Here is a 14165-nt window from a genome sequence, read left to right as displayed (position 1 = left end):
CATGCACATAGCTTGCCTTATTTGGACACAGTGACACAGAGAAATACATGAATAGATACTTTCCTCAGCTTAAACCTTCACTTACACATATTCCATAAATCAGATATCCCTGTCCCTTGCAAAGATTTTCTTTAGCTGTATTCTTGCTGTTTACTACCATAGTTCAGCAAGATACCCTTAAAAGGAATTAGTAAATGCATGTGTAGATCCCGTTATCAACAATCCTATTTAAACTGAGATTTTTAATTAATAAGAATAACTCCCCCAAAAATATCTCATTAATAAACTAATTCATTTGAAAATAGCACATATACACAATTTTCAGTTCTCAACCAATGGTCACAGTTGTTTGTGTTTGCTTTTGTGTGTGTGTGTGTTAAGTTTTCAGATCGCAAATGAACTATTAAAAATTAGTGTGTTAAGAAAACAGCAGGGTTTCTATTAGATCTCAGGAGACAACAGTAAGGAGTATGAACAAACCACTGCAAACAGCAAAAACTGTAATTTATACGTCAGGGGACTCTGCATACTGGAGTTTTTATTGTCAATTATAAGCAGCGCATCACAGCATAGGTGTAGACTAGGATGTATTACAGGGGTGTAAATGACTTCAGTTTGCTATTAGCATTTTTATATTTATCTAATATAAAAGGCAGTCGGGGACCTTCACAGTGTAGTACAGATTATATAACAAGTGACTCAGATTCTGGTGAGACAAATTTCAAACTTGAGAGATGGCAGGAATTACATGTTCACAACTTCCAGGTATTTTGCTGTGCATGCAAAAGGTAATTATAGATCTTTTTTTTTTTTTTTTTTTTTTTTTTTTTTTTTTTTTTTTTTTTTTAAGTAAATAAACTAGACAGTCAAAATACTTCTAACATTATTGCTAAAACAGAATCCACAAAGACCAACTTGAGGATAAAAAGTGTTTCATGGCACTCTTAAATAATTTAAGCAACTTCAAAGAGAAGGCAGAGCATGCCAAAACAAGCTGCTCTGTTCTCAGCCTCGCCACTCCTCTCTGCACTGCTGCAGCAGTGCTAGGACAAGGTTTGCTCCTTTCCTTGCTGGGAGAAAGATCCTTTCAGGAAGCATTCAGTAAAGAATGGCATTAATATTTATTGTGTCAGAAGTTTATGTCAACAGAATCACACAATGTTGTTCAGTAAAAAAGAAAACAACACAACACTTTCTTCCTTATACAGGTATTTTGTACTTAACACGATCAGAAAAATACTAAGTGTGACAAAATTAACTCTTTCTCACCTCTTTCTCTGCTGCATCCACTGAGGGTTCTGTGTGTGCTGTGTACAGCACATTCTGTAATGTAAAGAATATGCAGCAATCTCCCTTCTGCATGGAGGAGCACCTTCAGCACTTGGACAACTCGGGAGTGAAGCTATGGACCCACCTCCTTCTTGGTTACTTCCCAGCAACATAACTATTTCCTTATCAGGTTTGAGAGCATGCTTCACAATAATTGTATTTTATATAGTTTGTATTTAAGCACATTATCTATATTAAGTGCTCAGGGAAATACAGTAATAGTTGGAAAAGGTATGTTGTCAGCTGAGGCAACATCTTACTTGTTAACATAAAAGCTAATAGCAAGACCATGGAACAAGTGAAATATTTCAGGCCTGGTATTGACACCTCCGTGCCATCTGCTTATAAATTTCTGGCTTTTTGAATCTTCCCATCAAACCTTGAATTACTTTCAATTTGTCTTGCAACAACATGATGCTGAAAATGTATTTGTCTTCACAATTGGTTTCTAGGTAGCAGAATATTGTGAAGGCGTTGGAGAGGCATTGGGAAGGTCACCGAGAGGGAAGCAAAGAATAAAACAGTACCCACTGCAGCAGTGGTCCCTTCCCCAGCTCACTAATGCAAAATGCAATTGCTTCCACCACAGCTTCTTTTCTATTAAACTATTCTGAGGTTTTATTGGCTGGATATGGAAATGCCAAATTCAATTGGATTCTACCTCCCACACTACTGGGTTACCACAGATTTTAATAATCTGCTCCCATTATCAAATGCCGGCAAGCAAAATGCAAATAGTAATAAAAATTGCTATTCTTCTGCTTTAAAGTTCAAAGAGCACAGTTCTCATTCCTTTGAGCTTTTTCATACACGGAGAAGGCACTGCTCATGTTCTCTACTTTAGGTTTGAAGTGTTATGTTTACTATAAAAAACAGAATGCTGCACGTAGCAGCCTATATGCTTATACTTTGCTTGCATATACATTTACGCAGGGATACTCCCAAACACATGTACCAAGAAATGTATGTGCTTACTCACATGAAAATCAAGACCTTCCCCAAGCAGTGTACTGTATTTAATATAAGCAATACCAATGCCCTTTGCCTTCTCTGCTGCAGAGTGACTGAGTGGTGCCTGTGTAAGTGGTCTCACTCTCAATACAGATCCTGAAGAGTGCAAGGCAGGGATGCAACTCTGAGAACAAACCTCCAGAACATCTTCAGAGAAAGCAAAATGAGCTGCAAGTTTACCCCTTCAGTAAACAGATTTTGTTCTCTGAACTTCTTATTCACAACAATGTAGAAAACTCAATACCAAAATTCTCAGATCTTGAGGGATTTGAGATTTTCAGTAATTAAACTCAAATAGTCAATTGTCCAACACTTTCATTGTCTGTGAAGAGAAATCCACAGGACTCTTCAACTTACATTTGCTTGCTTTCTTTTACAGATTTCAAATAAGCTTTAAACAATGCCTGTGCCAACTTGTTTCACCACAGGCTCAGTTAAGCCCAATTAGGGTTGCCTGGAATCCGAGTGAACTGAATCAAAGAAGAACTTTGGGAGAGACTAGGCAGCAGCAACATTAATGAGACTGCTGCCTATTTGTAATGCATTAATCCAAATGTCTTCTCAAATTTCAGCTGTAATATGTAGTATGCAGCAAAGACTGAGGCTGTTAACTGAGAACACTGCTGTTGGAACACTGGGACATTGGAAACTCAACGTTATGTCTCTGGAAAGGCTGTTCAGTGTTCTATTCAATGGGCAGAAGTAGTGTTTGGCCTTCCACACACAGGAGAGTGCAAATATATCAGAGTATGATTTTCAGAAAAAAGCATCTCTGGGGAGCCCTCGATGCTCAGCAACAGCAAAAAACATTCCCATCAGTATTATTTATATTGTGTAATAATAGCATATTACTTATATACGGACTCAATATCCCGGTGATGGATAGGTTATTAAAATGCCAATGAATGGGTCAGGAATACATCAATATTTTAGCAGCGATGGCTATCTACCAAAGGCTGTGCTGAGTCGTATGCTTGGAAAAGCCTGGAGAAAGCTATAATAACTGTCTGAAGTAACTGAAGGGGTATTTGGAAAGGAATTCAAAGCTTGCAGTAAACAGTATTATTTTCCTTAAAAACAAACAGTCAAGATTGAGTCAGGGAAAAAAAAAAAAAAAAAAGTGATCCAAGCAAATTTAAAACAGAGATCGGTATCAAAGAAATCAACCCACATATGCAACAGCAAAGTAAGCACAGGTAAGAAGTGCAGAAGAGTGGCTGGCAGGCTGGTGGAGGGCTGGTGCCCAGCTCTTCACACATCCCAGAACTCAGGCTCTGCAGCCATGGGACACTGATGCTCACCTTTTGGACCTACCAAAGCTTCCAAAGAGAGTAGAAGACAATTGGCAGGACAAGAGAATATGACATGCTCAAAGGTGTGGAATGCTCACCTTATAATCTGAAACTGAAATCACCTCAGTCACAAAAATGAAAGAGAATAAGAAAGTGGGAACTTGTAATGCAGAGGAAAGCTGCAGTGGGGGAAAGGCACACCCCATCGCAAAGGACATCTTGACGTCTTGCTGTTATTTAATGGACATCACTCCACTTACAGACTACAGATGTACTCCAGAAGAGCAAGTGCAAACCATGTCATTGCACATCTGTTATAATGCTAAGACCTTTCCAGTGGTATTTATAGTGATATTTGAACAGGTAAACATGCCCTTAACTCTACAAGGAGAGTAAAGCTAACAGTGAGTGATGAGAAGGAACGGTACAGCTCGGATACAGTCAGGGTGTGAGTACTGAGCATACTAACAGGGCTCTAAAAGAAACATCTCCTGAAGATGGTTCTGCACGTTTAACCTCACCATCAGGGACAACTGCCCTGGTGTGGAACTCAGTGTTTCAGTGTCAGCAGAGCTGGGATGCACATGAGCACACTTGTGGCTTGCTTTTACACTAATATAGCAGTTCTTACAAAAACAGTTCAAGGCTTCCTCCCCCCTGAAGCTTCTGCAGCGCAGATCACACTATGATGCTAAAACTTCTTCATGCCAAACAAATGAGATTAAATAATCTCTGAAGTTGGAATAACTTAGAACTCTTCCATTTTTACTTTAAAATGATACCTTTTTTTTCTACCATGTATTTTGATACAGTAATGATGTCCAGTTTTAAGTCTCTGAAAGTACTATGTAATAAACCTATACAAAATTTATTATACAAAATACCTTTTGTCCAATGCTACCACAACTTCACTCTTTGGTTGTGACTTCTTCCTAAAGACCTTGAAGCACCAAACACCTCACAAGAGTTGATAAAGAAATGCTTGATTTAAACATGACTAAACTGAACTGCAAAAAGGTCTGCAGCACAATCTTTAAGGCGTTGCTGCCTGAATGAGATCCTATCATAATTAACTGCTTATGAAGTGATAATCTCACAGCTGAGTTTTGGTAACTTAACTAAGGGCATGCTCTTAGCACACCAGAACTGCAGACAAAAACTTAACAGGCTCCATCCATATGAGCCTGAACCTGCAGCCTGATGGATGGGAACTCATTATGCCACCATAATGATCACATAGTCTAAGGTATAACCTCACGGCAAGTAGAACTTAACAGATAATACCACAACTCCTTCCTAATTTTGTTTTTATGGTTCCATAAGTACACAAATTCTGAAACACTAAGAATCAGCTTCTGATTTCATGTAAAATTAAAACTGGTAGAACTCCAATGACTGCAGGGATATTTTTCTAATTCATGTTTGTCCAAATCAGGTTCCATGAACTTCATATATAAAGAGAACTGGTTTTAATATGTAGATATAATATCCTTTTCTTATATAATATTGATTGTGAAGAAAACTTAATTACATTTAGCCCATCTGTACCAGTCAGATTAATTAAATATTTCTCTCTGCACTTATCTCTAATTGTAACGTCAACAGAGCTGTCCTAGTACATTATGTCACCATTAAAAAAGAAAAAGAAAATTACTTTTAAAACCAGCAGTGAAATTATGTTAAGTGTCTGCCTTAAACTGACAAATTCAAGGAGATTTAGAGTTAAGACTGCCAACTCTTTCAATAACTCACCTTTACTGCTGAATATAAAGCATAGAAAATCACAATGCAGCGCAGTTTATACAGAGCCAGTTCAGAGTGTATCAGAAAATGCTTTACATACATTATAGGGAAAACAGGATTTTTGTGGGCAGATTTAGAGAATGTACATGAGTGAGTCAGAGGCTCGGACAGCAGGGGAGAGCACCAAACAGATGGGAAAGCAGGCAGGGGGCAAAGATCCCAGCTGTGGGACCTTGTGTAAGAGGGATACACACCAGCATAGAGGAGCAGAGAGAGTGGGCAGAGACATGGTTGTTGGTGCTCTTGGAAATAAGGTAAAAAAGGAAGGATGAGAGAGGTATAAGGCAAATTTGAATGGGATTCAGAAATAAGGAAGCCTTTGCCAAAGGACAGCATGGTCTTAGAGCTCACAGGATACAAAATCAGAAGGTCTCAAAATATATTTGTAAATGAGGAATCATCACTGAGTCACAGTGTTTCTATTGAGGTCCCACAGTGACCTCAGTTCTTGGCTTTCAATCAAGTTTAATTTATCAATGACCTAGAAGAAAATAGACAATTATTATATTAAGTTCTGACACAATGTCGAGGCATGAGATCTCTCCCAAGACACTGAGATGTTCTGTAAGTGTAACAAAATAAAATTGTATACATTCCAGTCTAAAGTCTAAGGGAGAACACAACCATATTAGGGGCAGATGCAGTCATAGACTGACTGAGAAACCTATGCAGCTCCAACTATGGGGTGAACCAATGAGGACAAATAAAAGTGGAGGAAGCAACAGCCCTCCTTGACTGTCTAGTAAATCAAGTGTGTTCCTAAAAAGACAGTTAAGAGTACTTTGAGAACAACCTGTGAGGAATATTGTTGCTTTTCTGGTACTGGAAAGTTTGAAATGAAGACTGGATGTTTTTGCTAAAAAAAAACCAAAACAACAACAACAAAAAAAAACGCTGCTTCCTGAGAGGGAGCGTTCTGTAGCCAGAGATTCTCATCACCAATCAAGTGAGTCAACTTTTTCCTACAATACTTGGCCTGGTGTCACAAAGAACTTATCAGAAGCAATTTCACTGCTTCCAAGGACCAACAGAGGGTTTTTCATTTCACTGATGAAAGAAAGAAAGGTGAAAGAACAGGTGAAAGAAATGACTCATTAAAAGACTATTTTTAAAAAATATGTTTTAGAAAATACCCAAGAGCTAGGATGCTAGGTATGGCACATACATAAATTCTGCCTTGGAGGGCATCTAACAAAAAGATCTAGTCTGTCACTGCATTGATGAAGACTGTAGACCAACTGTCTTGAGTAAACAAACAAAACATCGACATTCTGTAATAAAAAAGGAAAACATACAGCAAAACTATAGAATCAAATGGGAATCGAGAATGTGACAAATAAACAGAGCCATGAATTGAATTGTGCATTATACCTCCATCATTGTCCAGGTTATCCCCACACACCATTTCCATGACAACGTTGCATCCCGAGCCGCTCCAGCCCACTTGACAAACACAGTGCCATCCGTTCTGATCAAGAGTACACCTGCCATTTCCATAACAGAGACCTGGGCAGCCATCTATTAAAGGAAAAGTAAGAAAAGAAACATTCATTGAGGAGTTTTCTTCTTCTCTTCCTGTACGGTTGCAATTATTCAATGACATTCTTTAATCCTTGCTGCCTAAAAATGAGTGTAATACAACTCCTTTGCATGACATTCATACTCTTGGCTGAATATGGAAAAATACTTGAACTTATCCCTATTTTTACTTGCCTAGAAATAATTTCTCATTGAGGAGTGAGGATTTTTTTAGTGTGTAATTTTTTGCACACAGGAAAAAAGTGAGTAAATGTGCAAGTAGTTACTTAACAGCCTGCTGTGTCAACCTCTTTCTCTACTCATGGAAAAAAAAAAAATCTTTACATCAGGAAATGTATACACACACTCAATGTTTATACCAAAGGTATACATGGGAAGTATTTTTCAAATGACAAACTGGCATTTTTTGGACATAATCCTATATGCTGCAGGGAAATGAGGTGAACAGTTTATTCTGATCACAAAGACTAAGCTGAATGTGAAAAAGCCTATCTGGATTATTCTACAATGCAATGACTTTTTACAGAAGGAAAATGAGGCAGTATTTCCCTTTAATGTCTATTTCTACCTCTTTCACACTGTAGCTGATTCAAATATGACAAACAGTTGCCATTTAGTGGTGCTGGTTCTAGATCAAAACTGGAGCAGTGATTGCAGCATCCCCTGGATTATATGCTTGTAAACTCTGAATCAATAACAATTTGGACATTCTCATCTAGACCTCTCGCCTATAAGAGTGACTGAGGAATTGTATCTTGGATGCATGCACTCATGTCCATCTGCTTGCATAGCCTACTGCCAGCTCAGACATTTGTCAAATCCTCACCCTATCATGCATGGAGCCAAAGGACAATGAATCAAGTCCAGCAGTAAGATTAATAGTGCAAGCAGCATCCTTTCTAAGAGGGCTCCTGTTTACCAGCACAAATGTACAGGATTTCAATGCCCCCCTGTATTTGAGAGTGAATATCAGCAGTTAGGTATTACAAGAGATAATTTCTTTTGAGGAAGTAAGAAAAGGCCTCAGTCTGCTCATCCATTGGCAGCCCCAGGAGGAAGGTGCTCTGACAAGGCTTGGGAGAGGCAGACCAGAGAGTGCCTACAACTAGTCTGGCAGATGTGATTTAAAAGCCAGAATGCAGCAAGTCTCCTAACAACCTTACACCAGACACATCATCTTTCTGCTCTCCACTCTGTGGACAGTTTATCAGTCACATCTGGAAAGAGAGAGGAGATTCTGAGTCTCTTCCTAGGAAGAGCTGAAGACAGGTGGCATGGTTTTCTCACATTGGAACTCACTGCTCTAAAATAACATGAGGTTGGCAACCACTAGACATACTGTAAACCCAATTATTTGCCTTTTTGTGAGCTGGAGGATAGGACAGGATTTGAGAGGGGATGTTTTTCCACTTCAGTTTACCATCCTACTGAGTTAATTCATATCTTGTACATGATTATATTTTGCTGTTGTGTATGGTTATTGTCTAAGACTATAAACGTAATCAAATGAATGCTTATGTGCTTTTATTAACATCATCTAATTCTGAAGAAATGAAATAACAAACAGATAACAAACACTCGTCTCTTTCTGGAATATTGGTTAGTTTGATATTTCAGCTCAGAGCAGTTCTGCAAGGGGCAGCGTGCATCACTGCTCTGCACAGCAGGGCTAGGACTGAGGGACTGCAGCCAAGCGCAGGAAGGCACTCACACTGCCATGACCAAGCAGGACCTGGGGCAAGGCATGGGAATCAAATGAACAAAACAACATAAAACCTAACCCTTGTATCAAATGATTTGAAGAGAACTCTATCATGCATCTAGCCAAGATAGCCTCTATAAACATGTCCCTCTCTATCAAAAGCACCTTCAAACACAACCAGCAAAAAATAAAAATGTTTTCTTCTCACAGAAAACAGGATCTGCACAAAGTTTTTCTAGCAAGTCCTCACCTCTGTCACTGCTTTGCAATGGCAAGAAAGAACAAAGATCTGTCTTACATAACAGCACATCAGATGGCTGCATGAATAATGTGTACATTGCTATAACTTTGCAAATTAGTTGAATGCATTATGTGCATAATCTGCACAAAATTGCACAAAATCTGCATATTTTTCTGTAAATCTCTCTTTGTATATACATATATCTCTGTGAACAAATATTTGATCTCTTTTGGCAGCTGAACAGTACGGAAGCCCAGACAAAACATATAACACAAAACACTTAATTCCCAATACTTTTGTATCTTTTCATTATTCTTTTGCAATGCTGATAGGAAAAACTTACCTCGAACAGCATCTAAGTAGTGAGCTTAAAAAAGAAAAGAACAAAACTGAGATGGATTGAACTTCTGTATCAAAATGAAAAGACAGAAACCATTTGCTTATGGCTTGCCACCTGTTGGTTAGACATAAAGTGCCTCCCTTCTACTGCAATCATATCTATTCCTACCACTGTGATCAAAGCATGCTGCGCTTGTGATTGTTCTCCTTTTGATGACAAGCATGCAGAGGACAGCTTGGGCCATGTGTGCAGCGCCTACACTGTGAGTAACAGTGACGCAAAGCTTTACTTTGTTATAACATTTGTCCTTTCTGAATTTGCTTTGCACAGCCTCTGGTAACTTAAGCGGTTTCTTCTTCACGTAGTTAAGTGCAGATATAGCAAATCTGATGTAGTAAACTCTAGAGTCAGTCAATTAATTATCTTATTAATTATCTTTAAATTATCAAGGTAAAGATTAAACATTCTACTTTATTCAAGAAGAAAACATGAAAGCTTATATTGTTTACTTCTGAAAATTAGATATGCTATGCTTATAAACAATTAAAATGTTTATGAATAATATTGCGTTGGAACATTTTAGGGAGAAACACTATTAGATTTTCTCACAACTATTACATTTGTACAGCAGAGAAATGACTTCTGAAAAGATCTGAGAGTTTTACATTTATTAGAAATGCTGTTAGAAGCCAACTACAGGAAAAAAACAAACCTCTTGTGCAAAGTTAAATATGTGAACCCTCAAACACTGTGGCAAGAGACAATGCAAGAATTAAGCTGAACAACAGCTTCATCCCTAACAACTTTTATTTCTTTAAATCTTTTTTTAACCATGACCCAAAGTTCATGCATAACTTAGAGATATGTTGGGATTGACACAACTAGTTTGTGCTTGGTTTTTTATTTTTTTTTATTTTTTTTTTTATTTTTTTTTTTATAAAGTTAATTTTTCAGTGTTATTTCCTCAAAATAGAGAAATAACTGTTATAACTCGCACTGTTGCCATTCTGTGATCACCATTCTGATTCTGGTGCTGTGTTTTTTCCAAAATGCAAGTTAAGTCACACTGATGGCTCTGGCAGATCTTTGTATAACTGGTTAAGATGTTATTTAGTTTTATTTATAGAGGTACAAATCCCACTTACCAATGGTGCAGTGGTCCCCTTCCCATCCGGGGCTGCACTCACACTTCCCGTCTTTGCACTGTCCATGCTCAGCACAGTGGGAATGGCAGGTGCGTTCTTCACAGGTGGGTCCCACCCAGCCCTCCTCACACTGGCAGATCCCTCTCGAACACACACCATGGCTGCCACAGTCCAGGGTACACAGCTCTGCACAGGAATAGAGAAACACATTATGTGAAAGAGCAACTTCAGACTGCAGGTGGACTTTTGTGCTGACACTGAATACAATCACTTCTAACACTGATCAAACATGGGATTCTCTCTCCCGGTACAAAACAAGGCTAAACCCTTCTTTAACAGCTACTTGTAAGATGATTTTTTTTGGACTAGAGACTTCAACTGATAGCTTTGCACATGGGGGAGCAATGGGAATCAGATCCCAGTGACACAACTCCCTGTTCAGTGCACGGAGTTGGTCTAGCTGGCCTTTAAAGGTTTCTTTCAACTCAAATGATTCTATGAATCTATGATAGCCATTCCTGTGGGCTCATTTTTGAAATTTGTTATTAACTCAAATACAGTGTATGGGACAAGCTAAAGGACAAAGAAGCATTCTAAACACACAAAAGCAAGCCAGCCTTTGAGCCATTCGTATGTCTGCAGTGAGGATAAAATGGCCTTCCCTTGCAGTACAGTGAGCCAGCAGAAAGGCAGCATAGAAAGAAGGGGAGCCTGCATCCCGTTCCTCTGAAGCTACAGCTCTGCCTGGTTTGGAGAGAGCTTTCAAGGTTTAAATATATTTTCTTCCTAATTCACATGAGACAACTGTTAAAAAGCAGAGGAACTGTCTCAGGAAGGCAGGAGCACGTCCTGCACTGCGTTCCAAACAAATCCTCCACCTGGGCACTGGGGAACACACGGTGAATTAGAATGGGAGTCCTGAACTGCTTCAATACATCAAAATATGCCAATTGCAGTTCTGCTTCCACTTAGACTAAAGCTGTTCTGTGAAAAGAATGGCTTCATTATAAAGGTTCTGTGCAGTTTGATTTTATTTAGAATAATTAGTGTCAGGAGACAGAATTTGCTTGTTATTTGGCAATTAACCTGCCACAGAAATGTTTCCTCCTTCTTTCGCTTGGAGAGCAGCTGATAGTACAAGTGTGAGCCAAGTAACCATGCCTGCTCCGATTTCAAATGTCAGTGTTACATATTTAGTTGTGGGATGATTTTTCCCTTGACAGATCCTAAACAATGATCATTTATATCCTGGAACTATTGTATATAAACATTCTTAAAAGCATTTGTAGTGATAAATGCTGTCACTGAACATGCCAAGCCAAGTTTTTAAAGTTTAAATTAAAATCTGATAAATTCCAATCTTTTTAACATAGTGAGAAAAGCAGCACAGAAACTGAACCATATTGAGACCAATGTGCCTGGGATCTCGTTTGAGTTAGATTTTAGCCCATATTTGTTCTTGTCAACAGCCTGCATGATGCACAGAGTGCAACTGAAAAGAATGGTGAGTGACAAAGTGGCAGAGTGAGGTCAAACTCAAAACCACCTTCAGAAGCTGGAGGTGTGGTAAAGGACAATGAAAGATGAAATGAAAGCAATTGCAAAGTGCCATGCCTGAGGAACTCAAAACCAATTACATAAAAAATAATTAATTTTTCTATTCAGACAGGGACTTGAGTTGTATTGGAGTGCAAAATAAACACAATTATCTTTTGATAGTCTCACAAAAGAGGAAATTGTACGTCCTTTTGTATGTAAGACCAGGAAAGAGACTGCTCTGCCACATTCAACTGCAAAGATGCCTCACATGAAAAACACTGCTAAAGCTGGGGAATTATCCTTTAGAAAGACTTGATTGCTACCTGCTGGTCATGTATTAATCTAATGCTTCATGCCTTGGGCTGCCTGTCTTCAGGTTCTGGGCTGGATTTCTTCCCTGTCACCACATGACTTGATTTGACTTCTTTGCTTTGCTACTCGGTCCTTGGAAAGCTGGGATACTGCTCTGAGGGCAAAGGACTGCAGGGGAGAACTTCCTTTCTTACTTCTTTGGTATTAAAGTCACTCAAATACTTTTTGGTCCTACAATCAGGGATCACAAAAGTGATTATGGCATCCATTTCCTTTCTGATCATAGAACCATCAGGTATCACAAAATCATCCCCCCCTGACCCTCAGCCAGCCTGAGGACAACCAGCATTTCTTTCACTTACCTTTACAGCATGAGACATAGGCAAACTCCTGAGAATTAAATCCAATGAATCACCTGCTACTTCAAGGATTTAGGCTGCTGGAGGGATGCCTTTGATCTCTCCTGATCTCCCTGTAGTTCATTATAATTATAGTTCTTGCTATTTTACTTTAAGTGGCATAGATTGTTAAGAGGATTTAAAAGAAATATTCTATGGCTTACACTGCGCTGGGATAAGTGGAGCATAGGAGGTTTTTCTGACTTTTCTGGATTGAGTGTCTACTAGTTTTTGCAGCTGTGGAACACCAAAACTTCAGGAACTATTCTGGGAACACACAAGAGAACTCATGGCAGTGTAGGCTGGAAAGGTTGAAGTGGAGAAACTAGGTGATACACAAAGCTTCTGATCTTGTCAGCAGCTCAGGCAGCTTCTTCCACTTCTCTAACTGTAAATAAAACAAAGACCCAGCTGTGGAAAACCCTGAACACATTCTCATACACGGCATGCCTTCCTTGTGCTTGTCTACCCCACGGAGTCTGATCTTGACATCTGCATCCTCCAAAGAAACAAATAGCAGGGGGAGGAAACGTAGGCACAACTCTACTGCTGGGATGTAGAACTTGAGTGTATTCCTGTTTTACAACCTAAAGAAAAGGCCCTTAAAATGCTGGACACTTTTCCATTGTTTTCTCCATGTTTCCAGCCTCTTTTATCTATTTCACACAATGAATAAGATATTTATACACTATTTAAGCATATAATATGATCAGATTAATAAAGTGGAAATAAAAGACTTCTCTCTACAAAGAACCTCCTAGGCCAAGCAATACATGCTGTAGGCACCAGATTAGAAAGAAAAGCAAAGTAGTTGTTTTTTCTGTTTGGACCAGACACTTTTCTCAGTAGCTCTGGTCATCCAGCTGCTCAGCCCACTTGTCCTTTATGGCCATGAGGCCAATTCTAAGAGCTGTTTCAGTGATTTAATATGAAGCTTCGGAAATGCTGTTTAATGTGATAATGCAGTCTTCTGAAAAGCAAATCCCAGATTCTCCCCAGACCTCTCATGCAGAGCAAGGGAAATCAAGCCTAACACCATCCTTTTTATAATGTGATAGTACACACAAATTCAATTCGCAGCTAATTCAAACAACTAAGATTAAGGAAAAGTACAGTCAGTTTAAGTTACCGTTTTTAAATGCAAAACAATTCCTAGTTCCTTCTGTGGATAAACTTCTGCAAAGCCTCTGACATGGTCCCTCACCACATTGTTCTCTCTGAACTGGAGACACATGGATTTGAATGGTGGACTTGGTGGTCCTGGTAGATGAGAAGCTGGACATGAACCAGAAGTATGAACCTGGAGCCCGGAAGGCCAACTATATCCTGGTCTGCATTAAAAGAGGATTGATCAGTAGGGGAGAGAAAGGTGATTGTCCCCCTCTATTTGGCTCTCTTGAGGACTCATCTGGATCAGTTTTAAACTGAGACAGAGGGTGTGCAGAACAGGTTGCCAAGGAGGCTGTGGATGCTCTGCCTTTGGATGCATTAAAGGCCAGGCTGGATGCGGCTCT

At 39.1% G+C, this 14165-nt stretch overlaps 1 protein-coding gene across 1 annotated transcript in view; it reads right to left on the bottom strand.

Annotated features, from left to right (window-relative positions):
• The window catches only part of TENM1 (teneurin transmembrane protein 1), a 292567-nt gene that overhangs the window by 80476 nt on the left and 197926 nt on the right, over positions 1-14165 (bottom strand). Inside the window, 3 exon segments of the mRNA XM_015860820.2 lie at positions 6807-6953; positions 9261-9284; positions 10403-10588. Coding sequence (XP_015716306.1) covers positions 6807-6953; positions 9261-9284; positions 10403-10588 — 357 coding nt within the window.

This window comes from Coturnix japonica, chromosome 4 (genome assembly GCF_001577835.2).
Source record: "Coturnix japonica isolate 7356 chromosome 4, Coturnix japonica 2.1, whole genome shotgun sequence".
In the NCBI taxonomy this organism is placed as follows: domain Eukaryota; kingdom Metazoa; phylum Chordata; class Aves; order Galliformes; family Phasianidae; genus Coturnix; species Coturnix japonica.
This window is presented reverse-complemented; position numbering and strand designations above follow the sequence as displayed.